The 14,686-nt window shown below is 33.2% G+C and overlaps 1 protein-coding gene across 49 annotated transcripts in view; it reads right to left on the reverse strand.

Moving 5' to 3' along the window:
* The window catches only part of rims2a (regulating synaptic membrane exocytosis 2a), a 317,393-nt gene that overhangs the window by 80,700 nt on the left and 222,007 nt on the right, over positions 1 to 14,686 (reverse strand). For 26 of the 49 annotated variants that reach the window (XM_087287950.1, XM_087287942.1, XM_087287966.1 and 23 more), the window contains one exon: positions 11,866 to 11,898. The exons of the other annotated variants lie outside the window; for them this stretch is intronic. In XM_087287950.1, the coding sequence (XP_087144076.1) occupies positions 11,866 to 11,898 (33 nt within the window). The remainder of the gene's footprint in view (positions 1 to 11,865; positions 11,899 to 14,686) is intronic. 49 annotated transcript variants of the gene reach the window in all.

Consider the following 14,686-nt stretch of genomic DNA (forward strand, 5'->3'; position numbering starts at 1 on the left):
GCAAGAACGTCACTGGTTCTAGTCCTTACCAAGCCAGCTGACATTTCTGTGCGGAATTTACACGTTCTCCCTGTGCTCACGTACTGTAGGTTTCCCCTGAGTTCCTCGTTCACCTCACACCGCCCAAACATGCAACTTTAGTTAATTGGCTAATCTAGATCGGCACCATAGGCGAGTAAGTAGTTAAAGTAGTTAGTAAGTAGTTATCTTTTAAGAGCAAATCACTATCTGTTCATTAGCTACTACAGTAGGGGAATTCTCGAGATCTACTTGAGTGCAAACTCCCCTCTCGCCTTACAAACTGGAGGGAGCCCTGGGATCGAGGATCTTATGAGCTCAGGGCTCTCTCCCAGGACATCATGCCAAACAAGCTTTATAATCAATCATCAGCGAAGTGTGAACTCTTGAAATAAAAAAAAAAAGTTCCAGTAATATTTGTCGGTCTGAAAAAAGGTTTTAAAATTATGGTGTTTTCATATCTATGTAAACAATTTGTGTGAAAATGCTACATGTGCAGTCTTTGTATCCCTACAATGCATGAAAACTAGCATGTCATCAAGTGGATCTCTAATATTGCCATCAAAATTAATAACAGGAACAACATAAAATTAATGTCTGACGTTGGCATCAAAAACATGTAATAAATCGATTAAATGACATTGCGGTAATCATTTTTGAAGTGTTTTTGATGTCAATTCCAGATTTTTGTCAATTTGTTGTTGTTCCTGTAATTGATTTGTTATGTGTTTTTTGACGCCAATGTTAGATGTCAATTCGAGTTCATTTTGACATCAAAGTGTTTAACCAACATCAAATCGATCTGCATTTTGTTGTGTTTTTGATGTCGTTTTGAGTTTGGGAGTGTACCAAACCTAGGAACTTGTGGCAAGCGTTTTGCCCATTATTTGATTGGTAAAAAGACAGAGAAGTTGCCCATTCCCGAGCACTACATCTTGCATTGTAATGCCCGATTTACACGGAGCTTCAGCGACAATGCTTGACAGAGGGTGTGTCTGAAGTTGGGGCTGACGCGATTGTCATAGCAGCCTCAGCCAATGAAATTAGTCAGCAATCGGCTACTGTCTGAGCTGATGTATTTGCATACAATGATCAGATTGGCTGACACTTCTTTTGGTGCTTGAAAGTTGAGAACTTTTGCAGCGAGCAATGCCACTAAAGCAACCGTGACGGACTCACAGTTCAGTTTGGCAATGGTTGAAGTCACCCATTCAAAGTGAAAAGGAAGAGTTGAGCTGATGCCCCATGTGAATGGGCTGTAAAGAGGGTTTGAACTTGGTGTCAACGCTTCCCATTTACTTTGAATAGGTGATGTCAAGCGTTGACAAACTGAATTGTGGATCCATCTGTGCCAATTCAGTGGCATTGCATGCAGCAGAAGTTGGGACATTCTCAACTTTTCAAGCACCAACGGAAGCGTCAGCCAATCAGATTGCTTTTGTCAAATACCCAAGCTCAGACAGTAGCCTATTGCGAACTATTTTCTTCATGCTTTGATGATCGCGTCAGCCCCAACTTCAGACACGCCCAAGCGTTGATGCTGAAGCCCCATGTGAATTGGGCGTAAGAGTCAATCAGTTACACATCAGCCATTGGACTTTACCACTAATTCCCATTGATCACACATAGCTTCTTCATTTAGCTTATTTGCTCATTCTTATGGCATCTAAGGACGAGGTTTTGCACTAATTAGACGCCATTATCCTCTCATATTCAAGTTCTTCAAATTCTGCATCTTCACAGAGAACACAATGTGCTGATACGGCTCTTTTTTTTTTTTTATATATATATATATATAATTTTTTTTTCTTGGTACTTCATTGTTCTAGGGCTTTGATACTTGTGGCATTAATCACACAGAGACATTGCGTACATGAACTTGTGTACCCAAGCACATTTCTCCAGAATTAATCACCCACAAGATGATGCCTTTCCACACAGACGCCAGTACTGATGGCACATTCATTAGCTGGACCCTATTAACCACAGACACACACACACATCTCATCCAAAAAAAATTCCAGATCCTTAAAGCAAGAAAAATGCTGTACTAAAAGTGTTGCTGATATTTGTTTTCTTGTATTGTTTGTGTTTAGTTTGGAAATATATTTAACACAGCGATGCATTTCTCTGAATCAGTATTCATCATTTACAGCTCTATATTTTTGCAGTGTTCTGAAAGTGGAGATGTTTTAAAGTGGAACAGTTTAAATGTAGTTTAATGAGATGCTTTCTAGTGGCTTCTGATTGAGCAAGGTCAATGCACACTTAGAGAGCATGTCTACTGTTTTAATGTCAGCAGAAACACTGAATGCTCATTACCTTTTAAAAGTAAAATAATCCAAAAAGTGCACATTAAAGTAATAATATATTATTATAATGTTTTTAGACAAACCTGGAAACATTTTACCATTCAAATCAACCAAACCACCATTCAAAAGATATGGATAAGTAACCGTTATCATTACAAAACAGCATTACTTAAAACCATATCTTTAATTTTAATAGCTAATTCATACAAGTTCACATTTAGCAATGACATATTAATTTGATCGAAGGTGATGGTAAACACTTTGCCATTACAATCATTTTTAAATATATGAAATTACATATTTGCACTATTAATAAACTTCAAGATATATCATGAAATATATTAATTTTGTCCAAAAATCCTTAAAAATTGCAATGTTAATGTAGTTTAATATTTCCACCGTCTAATTATTTGATGAGCATAAAATACTACAATTCCCAAATACGAATAATATTGTATGTTGTATCATTGCAATAAAAATAACTAACCGCTTAATTGCATTAATGTCACTTCAAAAGGAAAATTGTGTTTATGCATAATACATTTCCATGTGCAATGAAAAAAATACACTTTACTGATCTTAATTTACACATCTGAGAGAAGAATGTGTTACTATTATGACTTGCTTATCTAGAATTAGTTTATAGGTGATCTTTATCTCTTTATTGAGATTTAGAAAAAGAGTAACAGAAATTATTAGCAGAATGACATAGAAAGACCTCAAACGCAGTGTTTTTTATGGTACAATTCTACAATTTCTACAATAATAAATCATGAAGCCAGATAAGTCTCAAAAACAACACATTTGCAAAAATAAAACATGCACAGCACAATTCACATTTGCGAAATCCAATTGGTGCATTCAAAGCACAATTCATAAATACACAAATTCAATTCATAAATTCATAATCCAGTTTGAGAATTTACAAGTAAAAAAACATTAATTTTCCCCAAATGAATTGGATGTGTGCAATTATGAATCGTATTTTACAAATTGTTTCCAATTTTCGAAATGAATTTGTGTATTTGCGAATTGTGTTTTGAATTCAAGAATTAGATTTGTGTATTTACGTATTGTGTTTTGAACTGATGAATTAAATTTGTGTAATTACGAATTGCATTTTCAAATGACAAATTAAATTTGTATATTTACAAATTGCGTTTTGAACTGACGAATTAGATTTGTGATTTACGAATTATGTTTTGAACTGACGAATTAGATTTGTGTACTCACGAATTACGTTTTGAACTGACGAATTAGATTTGTGTATTTGCAAATTGCGTTTTGAACTGACAGATTAGATGTGTAGCTATGAATTCTGTTATAAACTGATGAATTAGATTTGTGTATTTACGTATTGTGTTTTGAACTGACAAATTAAATTTTTGTATTTATGAATTGTGTTTTGAACTGACGAATTAGATTTGTGTACTTACGAATTGCGTTTTGAACAGACGAATTAGATTTGTGTGTTTATGAACTGCGTTTTGAACTGACAAATTAGATTTGTGTGTTTATGAATTGCGTTTTGAACTGACGAATTAGATTTGTGTGTTTATGAACTGTGTTTTGAACTGACGAATTAGATTTGTGTACTTACGAATTGCGTTTTGAACAGACGAATTAGATTTGTGTGTTTATGAATTGCGTTTTGAACTGACGAATTAGATTTGTGTGTTTACGAATTGCGTTTTGAACTGATTATTTAGATTTGTGTATTTATGTTTTGTGTTTTGAACTGAAAAATTAGATTTGTGTACTTAAGAATTATGTTTTTAACTGACAAATTAGATTTGTGTATTATGAATTGCGTTTTGAACTGACGAATTCGATTTGTGTATTTACGAATTCTGTTTTGAACTGATGAATTAGATTTGTGTATTTAAAAATTCTGTTTAAAACTGCTGAATTATATTTGTGTATTTACGCATTGTGTTTTGAACTGATAAATTGGATTTGCGTATATACAAACTGGTTTTGTGTATTTATATATTGTGCTTTAAATTGACGAATTGGATTTGTGTATTTATGTACCGCATGTCTTTGAACTTGTGGGGAAAACCAGAGCAACTGGAGGAAACCCACGCGAAGGGAAAACATACAAACTCCACATAGAAATGCCAACGGACCCAGCCGTGGCTCGAACCAGCGACCTTCTTGCTGTGAGGCAAAACCACAACCTACAGCAAAACCTCTGTTTTGAATTTACAAATTCAATTTTGTAAATTTTTGTAAATGTAAATTGTGTATAAATTGTATTTTGTAAATGTATCACTATTGAGACTGATCTAGCTCCTAAACTACATACCTGGTGGTACCTGGTACGTAAAAACCCAACAAAAAACTCTGCAGCGGCATCAGTCCAGCAGTGCATACAAAGGCTTCTCTTGTTAGTTTTGAGCATGATATGCATCTAACACTCATTGAGAAAAAAAGATTAAAATAAAGATCAGTCTATATACCAGGGGACTTACTTCTGCCTCCATTATTTACTGTAAAGAGGTGTAAAGCTTGATGAAGAGAGAGAAAAGAGCACACAGGGTTCAGATCAAACCTGTCTGAGCAGAGATGAGCGTCTCGTCCTGAAGACCAGCACTGACCACTGAGCCCTGCTGGTCCTGCCAGGTCACCTCTTTATCACACACACATACACAGGCAGAGGGTCAGAGGAAACTGATTCTATGATGTTTATGCATCTACAGAAATACTAGCACAAGCACACTTTCAAGCGAAACAAGGAAGTTTGAGAAAAAATAATAATTGAATGCTTGAGTCTCATTTAATATTGTCTAAAGTTTATATTCAGATGGTTAAAGCATGACCTAAATAAAGGTTCTTCTCTGAGATAAATATATCTGCTGTGTGTGTGTTTTTTAATACTTTTATCTGACATTCAAGACTCAAGTAAAAAACAGAAAAGAATTTAGTTTTTATAACCTGAATCAATCATTTGTTTTCAGGCTAATATTAAGTGAAATTTAAAGTCCCTATGAACCGAAAGCTGCGACCGTTTTTAAAATTTTGATTTAATTTGTTTTTATTGTGAAGCAGTTCCTAGACAAACGGAATATTAAATGAGAAAACAGTGGCCGTGGCTTGTTTTTTTCTACTGCAGGCTGAAAGGACATTGTAAGCAGGCATTTCATTGAGAAAGATTACAGTTATTACAACCTAGCAGACGACACCTCCTCATCATTTCTGAGGGTTGTTGTTAGCCACGCCCAGTTCCTTAGATATACATAATCTAACAATTTAACTGAAAACAAAAACAGAAAGTGCACTTTCAGATTTTAATTAAAGATTAGAAGATTAGAACCCTTTTTAATGACATTTAAAGATTAATTGTTCACCACTAAACTAGCAATGTGAGCTAACAAAATCATATGGTTAGTTTTGAATTCTTAGAGACTTTAAGTGAAAAGCTGTTCTGTTTGTCATCAAACTTCTTATTTTTGTTTGAAACTGTGCTTGGCTTTTTTATTACAATTATTATTATTTTAATGATATGGCAACTGGTTTGATATTTTCTGTTTAATACAATCTTCACGCCCTCTTATATAAAAAATATATATCTGAATTTGTTCTAAAAATACAGTCTTGTGTACATTAGTATTTTGCAAAGCAAAAAAAAAAAGTAAAAATGTGATTAAAAACGTGTTAAAAACATAAATAATAAACAAAAGAATAATAAAACATAATATTTTGATTGTATAAGTAAAAAAGGCCATTTTTGGTTTTAAAAGTGGCTTTAAAATCCATTGTGATAATAAATAATGTGTTCCTTTAAAAGCTGTATGTATGTCATTTGGCTTGATATTTTATGTCTAATGATATGAAACATCTTCAGGTTCTCTTAGATTTACTGTTTGTTTACATCAGTATTTTTCAAAGTGAAAAAGTAAAAATGTACTTTAAAGATAACAAATATATAAGTAACAAAACAATAATATGTAAATTAAATAATAAGTATTTTTTTAAAGGTCAATTTTGATGTAATGGTGGTTTTAAAATCCAATTTAAATGCATTGTGATAATTTTATGTGTGCTTATAAAAGATCAAATGCCACCTGGTTTGATACTTTGTATGCAAATGCCACACATCAGGATAACTTAGACATTAAAATACTTTTTGATCCCAGTTTTATGAATTAAATGTGTTCCAAAAAAAAAAAAAAACTGATCAAACGTATCTATAATTTGTGTTTACAAAAACAGAGATAAATAATTAGTTATAAATTACAACTATTAATAAGATTTTAGTTCATATAGATCAAAGAGGACGGCGACGAGTCAATAATGCACTTCAGCACTGCAGCAGTGAACAGCTCCTTTCTACACATGATTGTGCTCTATCTGCTGGTCAAACTCTGCTACTGCAGCAAATGAATTCCTGACGTACACAGGCGCTTACTGTATTCTAAAATATCTCAATAATTCCAATCCATAATAAGAGTTTCAACAAAATAAAGCTTTTAACATCTAAAAATGATGTGTGGAAGTGTATCTGGCTGTATACAGCTCAGAGTAAATCATTTGTCCAGACACAAACCAGATCCATTTACCACACACACTCTAAATGCCTCTCGTTATTCACAGCAAAACACATTAAAACTATGACAGCCCACACAAGAGAGATATATGAGATATGAAGAGGAAGACTAACCTAGAAACAAAGAGACAAAAAAAAACAACAACAACTCATCCAAGAAAAACTATATTATTCATTCGACTCATTATTGCTTAATTCACTAAACTTTAAGAAAGCAAGGGCTGGGTGATCATCTCATTTTCAGCAGTGCAAGTGTAAATTTTTGTATATAATGTATACAGAAATACCAAAACTGTACCGCTTTTGCTATATTTACACCATAAACTGTGTTGCTAATTGCTTAATTGAATACTTTTAAATACATTACTAAACAAATTATTAACTTCTAATTTTAATGCACCAATAAAATATTATCAACATCCAAAATTACTATATATATATATATATATATACATATATATATATATATATATATATATATATATATATATATATATATATATATATATATATATATATATACACACACACATAAACTAGTCAGTTTCTAGGTTAAATATTAAGAAAAAAAAGTTGTTGGGTGATAACAATTTCACAAAAACAGTTTGGTTTATAATAATAATAATAATAATAATAATAATAATAATAATAATAATAATTCCTTACTCTTTTTTCTGGACACTTAAAGCATTTTACACTTTTTATTGGGGGAATCTCCTTATCCACCATCAGTGTCCATATTTTTTATGGTTTTATTTGATTTGGTTTCATAAAATACAAATATGGTGTGCCCATAATTGACCAAAAAACAAACAAACAAGGCAGTATATTTAGTGCATTTATAGATTACTGAGTATAGAAAAATCCCATAAAATAGTTTTAAATGAAAAACAGAAATAGTGTAGTGTGTGTGTATGTGTGTATATATATATATTACAATTCATATGCAGAGTAAGACCTGGATTGAAGATATTTTTTAAAATTTGATTCATAGTGACTTTAATTTCAACTTCAAATATACTGATAATCATATATGTTGCCCAGCCCTTAAAGTTCTCATGAAAGTTCTCTTAAGAAAAAAGCAAACAAAAAGAGGAAAATACATGCAAAGCTCCACTGTAAACACACTCCAGGAGAGACTTGCCTTTCCTGCCGTTGACTGCAGGCCCGTTTGGCCTCATTTCACTTGCTTTAACACAACAACAGGAGCAACACAATCAAAATAGTGCAAACCAAAAAAAAAAAAAAAACTATCAAAATAGACAAACCAGAATAATCAATTCTTCACATCTTGAGTGCCATGTTTAAAAAAAAAAGGAATGAGAGAGTATTTCAGGCAGCAGTATCAGTGGGACGGATGGTGAAGGTGGCAGACGTTCACACACACACACACACACACACACACACACACACACACACACACACACACACACACACACACACATACATACATACATACACACACACACACACACACACACACACAAACACAACAGGCCAGATCTTGTGACAGAAACAACGGATGTGGCAGATGGGAGTGGAGGAAGTGTGATCGGTTGGAAACTCAAGTCTGTTTGTGTTTGGACAGTAATGTTTGTGTACCAATTTTTCATTTATAAACGTGACGCTGTCACAGACCTGAAGCCTACAGTTTGTAGACAGACAAAAAAACAGTCAGATAGACAGATAGACAGATAGATAGATAGATAGATAGATAGATAGATAGATAGATAGATAGATAGATAGATAGATAGATAGATAGATAGATGGACAGATGGATAGATGGATAGATGGATAGATAGATAGACAGATAGATAGATAGATAGATAGATAGATAGATAGATAGATAGATAGATAGATAGATAGATAGATAGATAGATAGATAGATAGATAGATAGATAAATAGATAGATAGATAGATAGATAGATAGATAGATAGATAGATAGATAGATAGATAGATAGATAGATAGATAGATAGATAGATAGATAGATAGATAGATAGATAGATAGATAGATAGAACTAATTGAGTCCTTCAGGCTTGTTTGAAACCTATAGGTAAGTATGTTGAAGCAGGGTTGGAACTAAACTGTGCAGAGCTGTGGCCCTCCAGGAACTGGCTTTGACACCTTAGCCTTATGGGACAGTTTACCCCAAAAATTTAAATTCATTCACTATTTATTCTTCCTCGAATGGTTCCCAACTTCTCCTTAAAAAAAATGATGAAGCCTGTTGCTTTAAAAGTATTAAGCAAATCAACTATGTGCATAATTCTAAAAATTAAGTTACATCAACTTAGCAATTCCAAGTTACAAAGGGGTTATTCATTAACCTGTCACTTTAAAGGGACGTTCACTCAAAAATGAAAATGTACTCACAACTTAAGCTCCTTAAAGTGGTTCAAAACTGTACTGAAAAACTGTAACCATAAAATAGAAAAAAACAAATACAGTACTTCAAAACAATTAGCTAAATTTACACCATAAACTGTTACTTATTGACAAATTGAATACACTTAAAATAATTAACAAACAAAAATACTGACTTGTTTCAACCCAGTTCTGGGTTAAACAGTTGGACAAACCCAAGTGTTGAGTTAATAACAATTTTAGTTATTGGACAACTCAATTACACATCCAAAAAAGTTTTTTTTTTGCTTGTTCAAACTATTTATTTATTAAACTACTTATTTAAAATGAGCTGAAACAACACAATTCTTGAGATTTCACTGGGACAACTTAATTTTTTTTGTTGAATCCACATAAATTTGTTAAAAGTGTTAAGTTAAATTAATCGATTTGTGCTGGGACAGCATGAATGAATTGTGTGGTTCCCTGCATTTTTTATAGTGTATGAACCCAACAGCTAGTTTGTTCCATATTTGACCTAAAAAGTCGTGTATTTTAGTGCATATACATTAGGTACAGAAATGAAATGAAAACCTGTATGCATTGACTTCCATAGCAGAAAAGATAAATAATGTGAGAGTCATTGGTTACAGGTTTCCAGCTTTTAATCGAAATATTTTCTTTAGAAGAAAGAAACTCATAAAATCTGGCAACCATTTGAGGGAAAGTAAGTAATGAGTACATTTTCTTTTTTGGGTGAACCACCCCTATTAAAAGTGACAAGTTGTTGGGTAAACCACTGCTATCTCACTGCAATTCTTACCTTTTTGATTCAGTGGCTAATTCGTATGAAATCATACTCGTGCAACTTAGTATGTTTTGCCTGTCCCTTAATGATGTTTGGGTTTAGGGGTGTGGCTAAGTGCCACACCTCCTTTTAACAACCATACATTTTCATACAACTGAACTAAATCAACTGACAAAATGTAAAATACATATGTTTCCGTGTGAGATCAGGCTGGGTAAACCCACTGTAACTTGAACTAATCATTCATTTTCTTTTCGGCTTGGTCCCTTTATTAATCAGGGGTCGCCACAGCAGAACGAACCGCCAACTTATCCAGCATATGTTTTACGCAGCAGATGCCCTTTCAACTGCAACCCATCACTGGGAAATACCCATACACTCTCATTCACACACATATATTTCAGACAATTTAGCTTACCCAATTCACATAGAGCATGTCTTTGGACTGTGGGGGAAACCAGAGCACCACTCCACACAGAAATGCCAACTGACCCAACCGAGGCTTGAACCAGTGACCTTCTTGCTGTGAGGCGACAGTGCTATTATATAATTATGCGCATAGTTAATTTACTATAGATAATTTTAAGGCAACAGCTTAAGTTGACCTAATTGGAACCACTTGAGGTAGAGTAGACAGTGAGTACATTTGTAATTTTACAGTGTATATAGTGCTGGGACTGACTTTACTCTTATTAAAAACTGAATATAGCACTACTGACATTAAAGCTATCTGACATGATATGAGACACAGTTATAAAACAAGTTCCTTGGCAATCTGCGAGAATACACTGAGTGTTTAGAGACATATGCGTTTCTGAGAGAACATCATTTGAGCGATAAGAGAACAAACGCAAAGCAGAACATCATGCCTATAAAACTAATGACAGAACAACACAGACACGCTGAGAAAAATGCTTCATTGGATTTACTCGACTTTTTTAAGGTAACTGGTTGCAAACAAGGGCGGCACGATGGCTCAGTGGTTAGCACTGTCGCCTCAGAGCAAGAATGTTACTGGTTTAAGTCCCGTCTGGGCCAGTTGGCATTTCTGTGTGAAGTTTGCATGTTCTCCCTGTGTTCTCGTAGGTTTCCTCTGAGTAGTCCAGTTTCCCACATAGACATGTGCCATGGGTGAATTGAAAAAAAACTAAAAACTAAATTGGCCATAGTATATGAGTGTTGTGTGTGTGTGTGTGTGTGTGTGTGTGTGTGTGTGTGTGTGTGTGTGTGTGTGTGTGTGTGTGTGTGTGTGTGTGTGTGTGTGTGTGTGTGTGCGTGTGCATGTGCGTGTTTCCTAGTGCTTGGTTGCAGCCGAAAGGACATTTGCTGCATAAATAATATTGTGGAATAGTTGGCGGTTCATTACATCGTGGCAACCTCTGATAAATCTGAGACTACACCGAAGGAAAATTTATAAATGGTTGCAAACTATATATAGGCTGAATTAAATCAAACAAATTCAATTTAGTAATGTTCAGCTTAATTTGTTTGTTAAACATAAGAACATATAAATTGTTTGCAACCAACTTTACAAAATTTCTAAATCCATGAACCATTTTCAGTGTAATAAGTGACAAAAAACACAAATATAAACTGCTTTACACAATGTCACAATAAGACTAAGGAAAAAAACTAAAGCTACCAGTCTTGGTCACATTCACATATAAACACAAGATGCTTGCAATGGAGCTGGCCTCATGAACCCTCGGAGCAAACCCAGAGAATTCTATACATCTCTAGAGGAGACATCAGCTCAGGACCATTGCAGACAGGTTTAATTCAGCCAGAAGCTCTTTCTGAACGATTAAACCATCAACACTGATGCTACACACCTGGGTAAGCCTCAACTTCTTCTTCTCCATCTTCTGAGAGAGGAATGAGAGGGGGAAACATCAGCGCTCATGCACAACTACAACCACGCATGTCATTTTCATGGGCATGTGTGTATTTGTGTGGACAAAACGGTAACACTTTATGATAACCTAACACTATGAAGCAATTACTAAGCATTAGCAAATAGTGAATTCATTTTTTGTTAAGCATTGACGCCACATTAATAAACGTTAGTGAGCAGTTTAAAACGGAAGCTACAAATGCTGTATTCTTGACTTAAAACTAGGCCCACACGGAATCTGCGCACGCAGAAATCCATAGATTTTTAGCCCATCACTGAGTGTATGTATTTACTTCTGTAAATGTGAATTTATATTTATTCAGTTTTTAAATTAATTTCAGTAATATATTATTGACTATTCTTTTTTTTTTTTTTACAATACAGTTTTTAAAGTAGTATTTTCTGTCTTTTAGTTCATATATTATATAATATACTTGCTTTGTTAACCAAATAATTGGATCTAAATCAGGAGTGCTCAACCCTGTTCCTGGAGATCTACCTTCCTGCAGATTTCAGTTGCAACTTTTATCAAACACACCTGCCAGTAATTATCAAGAGCTGTTCAGGTTCTATTTAACTGGTTCAGGAGTATTTGACCAAGGTTTGGAGCTGAAATTTGCAGGAAGGTAGATCTCCAGGAACAGGGTTGAGCAGCCCTGATCTAGAATTTGAATTGTAAACACTAAATAAAAGTTATAAGGCTATTAATTTTTAATTTCATACTTTAAGTTTTTAGTTATAATAATCCCAAAATAATTCAACATAAATGGCCAGAATGTTTAAACTAAATTATAGACAGAAACTTAACTATTTAGAAACTAAACTATCCACAGAAATAGCAAAAAAAATGTCTGAAGATTTTGTCTGGCCCTACTTATAGCCACATTTATAATTTGCTTAATAATTGTACTTTCATACATTGTTAATGATTTATTTTTCAATACTAAATTAAGCATTGCATTATTTACAAACCAGTTATTTAAGTGTAGCTGGTGTTTTTTTAAGATCATTCAGAATGAGTTAGTAAATGATTAATAAACTATTTAAATTAACATTTATAATTCTTTTTAATTCCTTATTATTCAGGCATTTATTAATAGTTTATTTGTATGTTAATAAATGCTTTATTAACTCAACTTCATCCAGTGTTGTGACTTAATCTAAGGACTATTTATACTTTATGAATCGCTTATAAATGACAATTAAAGGCTCAGTGATATTCCAAACAGCAAAAAGTCAATGAAATAAAGGACTTTATTAATTTCTATTCATTTTAAAATGCAAAAATGAAACTGCATCAAAAAAATTACCTTTTCAACATTAACTAAAATAACATTACTGTACAGTTTAAACATTGCATCTTTTTATATTGTTAAATTATTATATTGTTGTTGTTTTATCCATTTTTATGTCGCATTTTGACACTCCTGTTGCTCAGCAATGTTTAAACTTTACAGTAATTTTACTTTTAAGATACGATTGCAAAGATTATTGTTCAATTGGTACTGAGCCTTTAATTGTCATTTGTAAGGGATTTACAACACATAAATAGTCCTCACTTTAGATTAGGTGACAAAACATCATAAAGTTGAGTTAATAAAGCATTTATTAACATATAAAGTAACCATTACTATATGCTTGAATAATAAGATATATACATGTTCATTTCAATAGTTTAATAATCATTTAATAACCTTTTCTGAATAGTCTTAAAAGCCACCAACTACTCTTAAATACAAAAGGTTTGTAAATAATGTGATGCTTAATTTAGTAATAAAAAATCAACCAGTCACAATTTATAAAAGTACAAATATTAAGCAAATTATAAATGTGGTTATTAGTCAATAATACAATAATACGAGCTGCAGTTACAAACTGCTTACTAATGCTTATTAATGTAGAGTTAATGCTTAACAAATAATGATTAAACTAGATGCTTAATAAATGATTCATAGTGTGCAGTTATAAAGTGTTACAGACAAAACACTAATATAACAACAGAAAGTGACATACGATGCACAAACTGTGTCAAATTTAGCCAATGGGGGAATTGAGCAGTGCAATGTTGTATTAATGTGTAAGTAAAATTCCATCAAACACACTTTTACAAACCTCTTAGATGGAACTGTGCATAGATGGTTGGGTTTATTTACTGAAGTAAAAACACTAGAGCCAGAAAAAAAAGAGCAGAAAGGCTTTCGGCCAATTTACAGTAGTCAGCCAATTATTTGTTTACAATCAATCTAGCTGTTTTTAGAAAGAAACTCCACATTAGGCCTCATTCACACAGTGAACATGAGTGACAGCGACCTTTAACAACCAGGTAGACGTGTCGAGTGACATGTCAAAGTTGAGAACTCTTCAACCTATGCAAATGAAGAGCAACTTTCTTGAGTGAAAGCCAATAAAAGCATCAGTAGACCTCACATGATCCTCTCTCAGCTCGCCCAAAGGCTGGTTGTATTCATGCTGTATATACCTATACAGACCTGCATGTCGCCACTCAGAGCAATATAGGCTATATAATAATATTAAAGACAACATAAATTAAATGTAAATATAATAATGCAATTAAACTTTTTTTTCTTTCAGCAAAAAACTCTTTTTGAATTCTCTTCATCATTTGTTTTAGCTTTCCAGGGATGGTGTAATGTTGAAACAAACAATTTGATTACTTTCTTGCACTAATCGAAATGCATAACATGACTGTTCAATTACTGCGCAAGCACAATCACAAGCTGGATCGCAAGCTGGAGCGC

The sequence above is a fragment of the Danio rerio genome, chromosome 16, assembly GCF_052040795.2.
Source record: "Danio rerio strain M-AB ecotype USA chromosome 16, GRCz13ab, whole genome shotgun sequence".
NCBI classification, from domain to species: domain Eukaryota; kingdom Metazoa; phylum Chordata; class Actinopteri; order Cypriniformes; family Danionidae; genus Danio; species Danio rerio.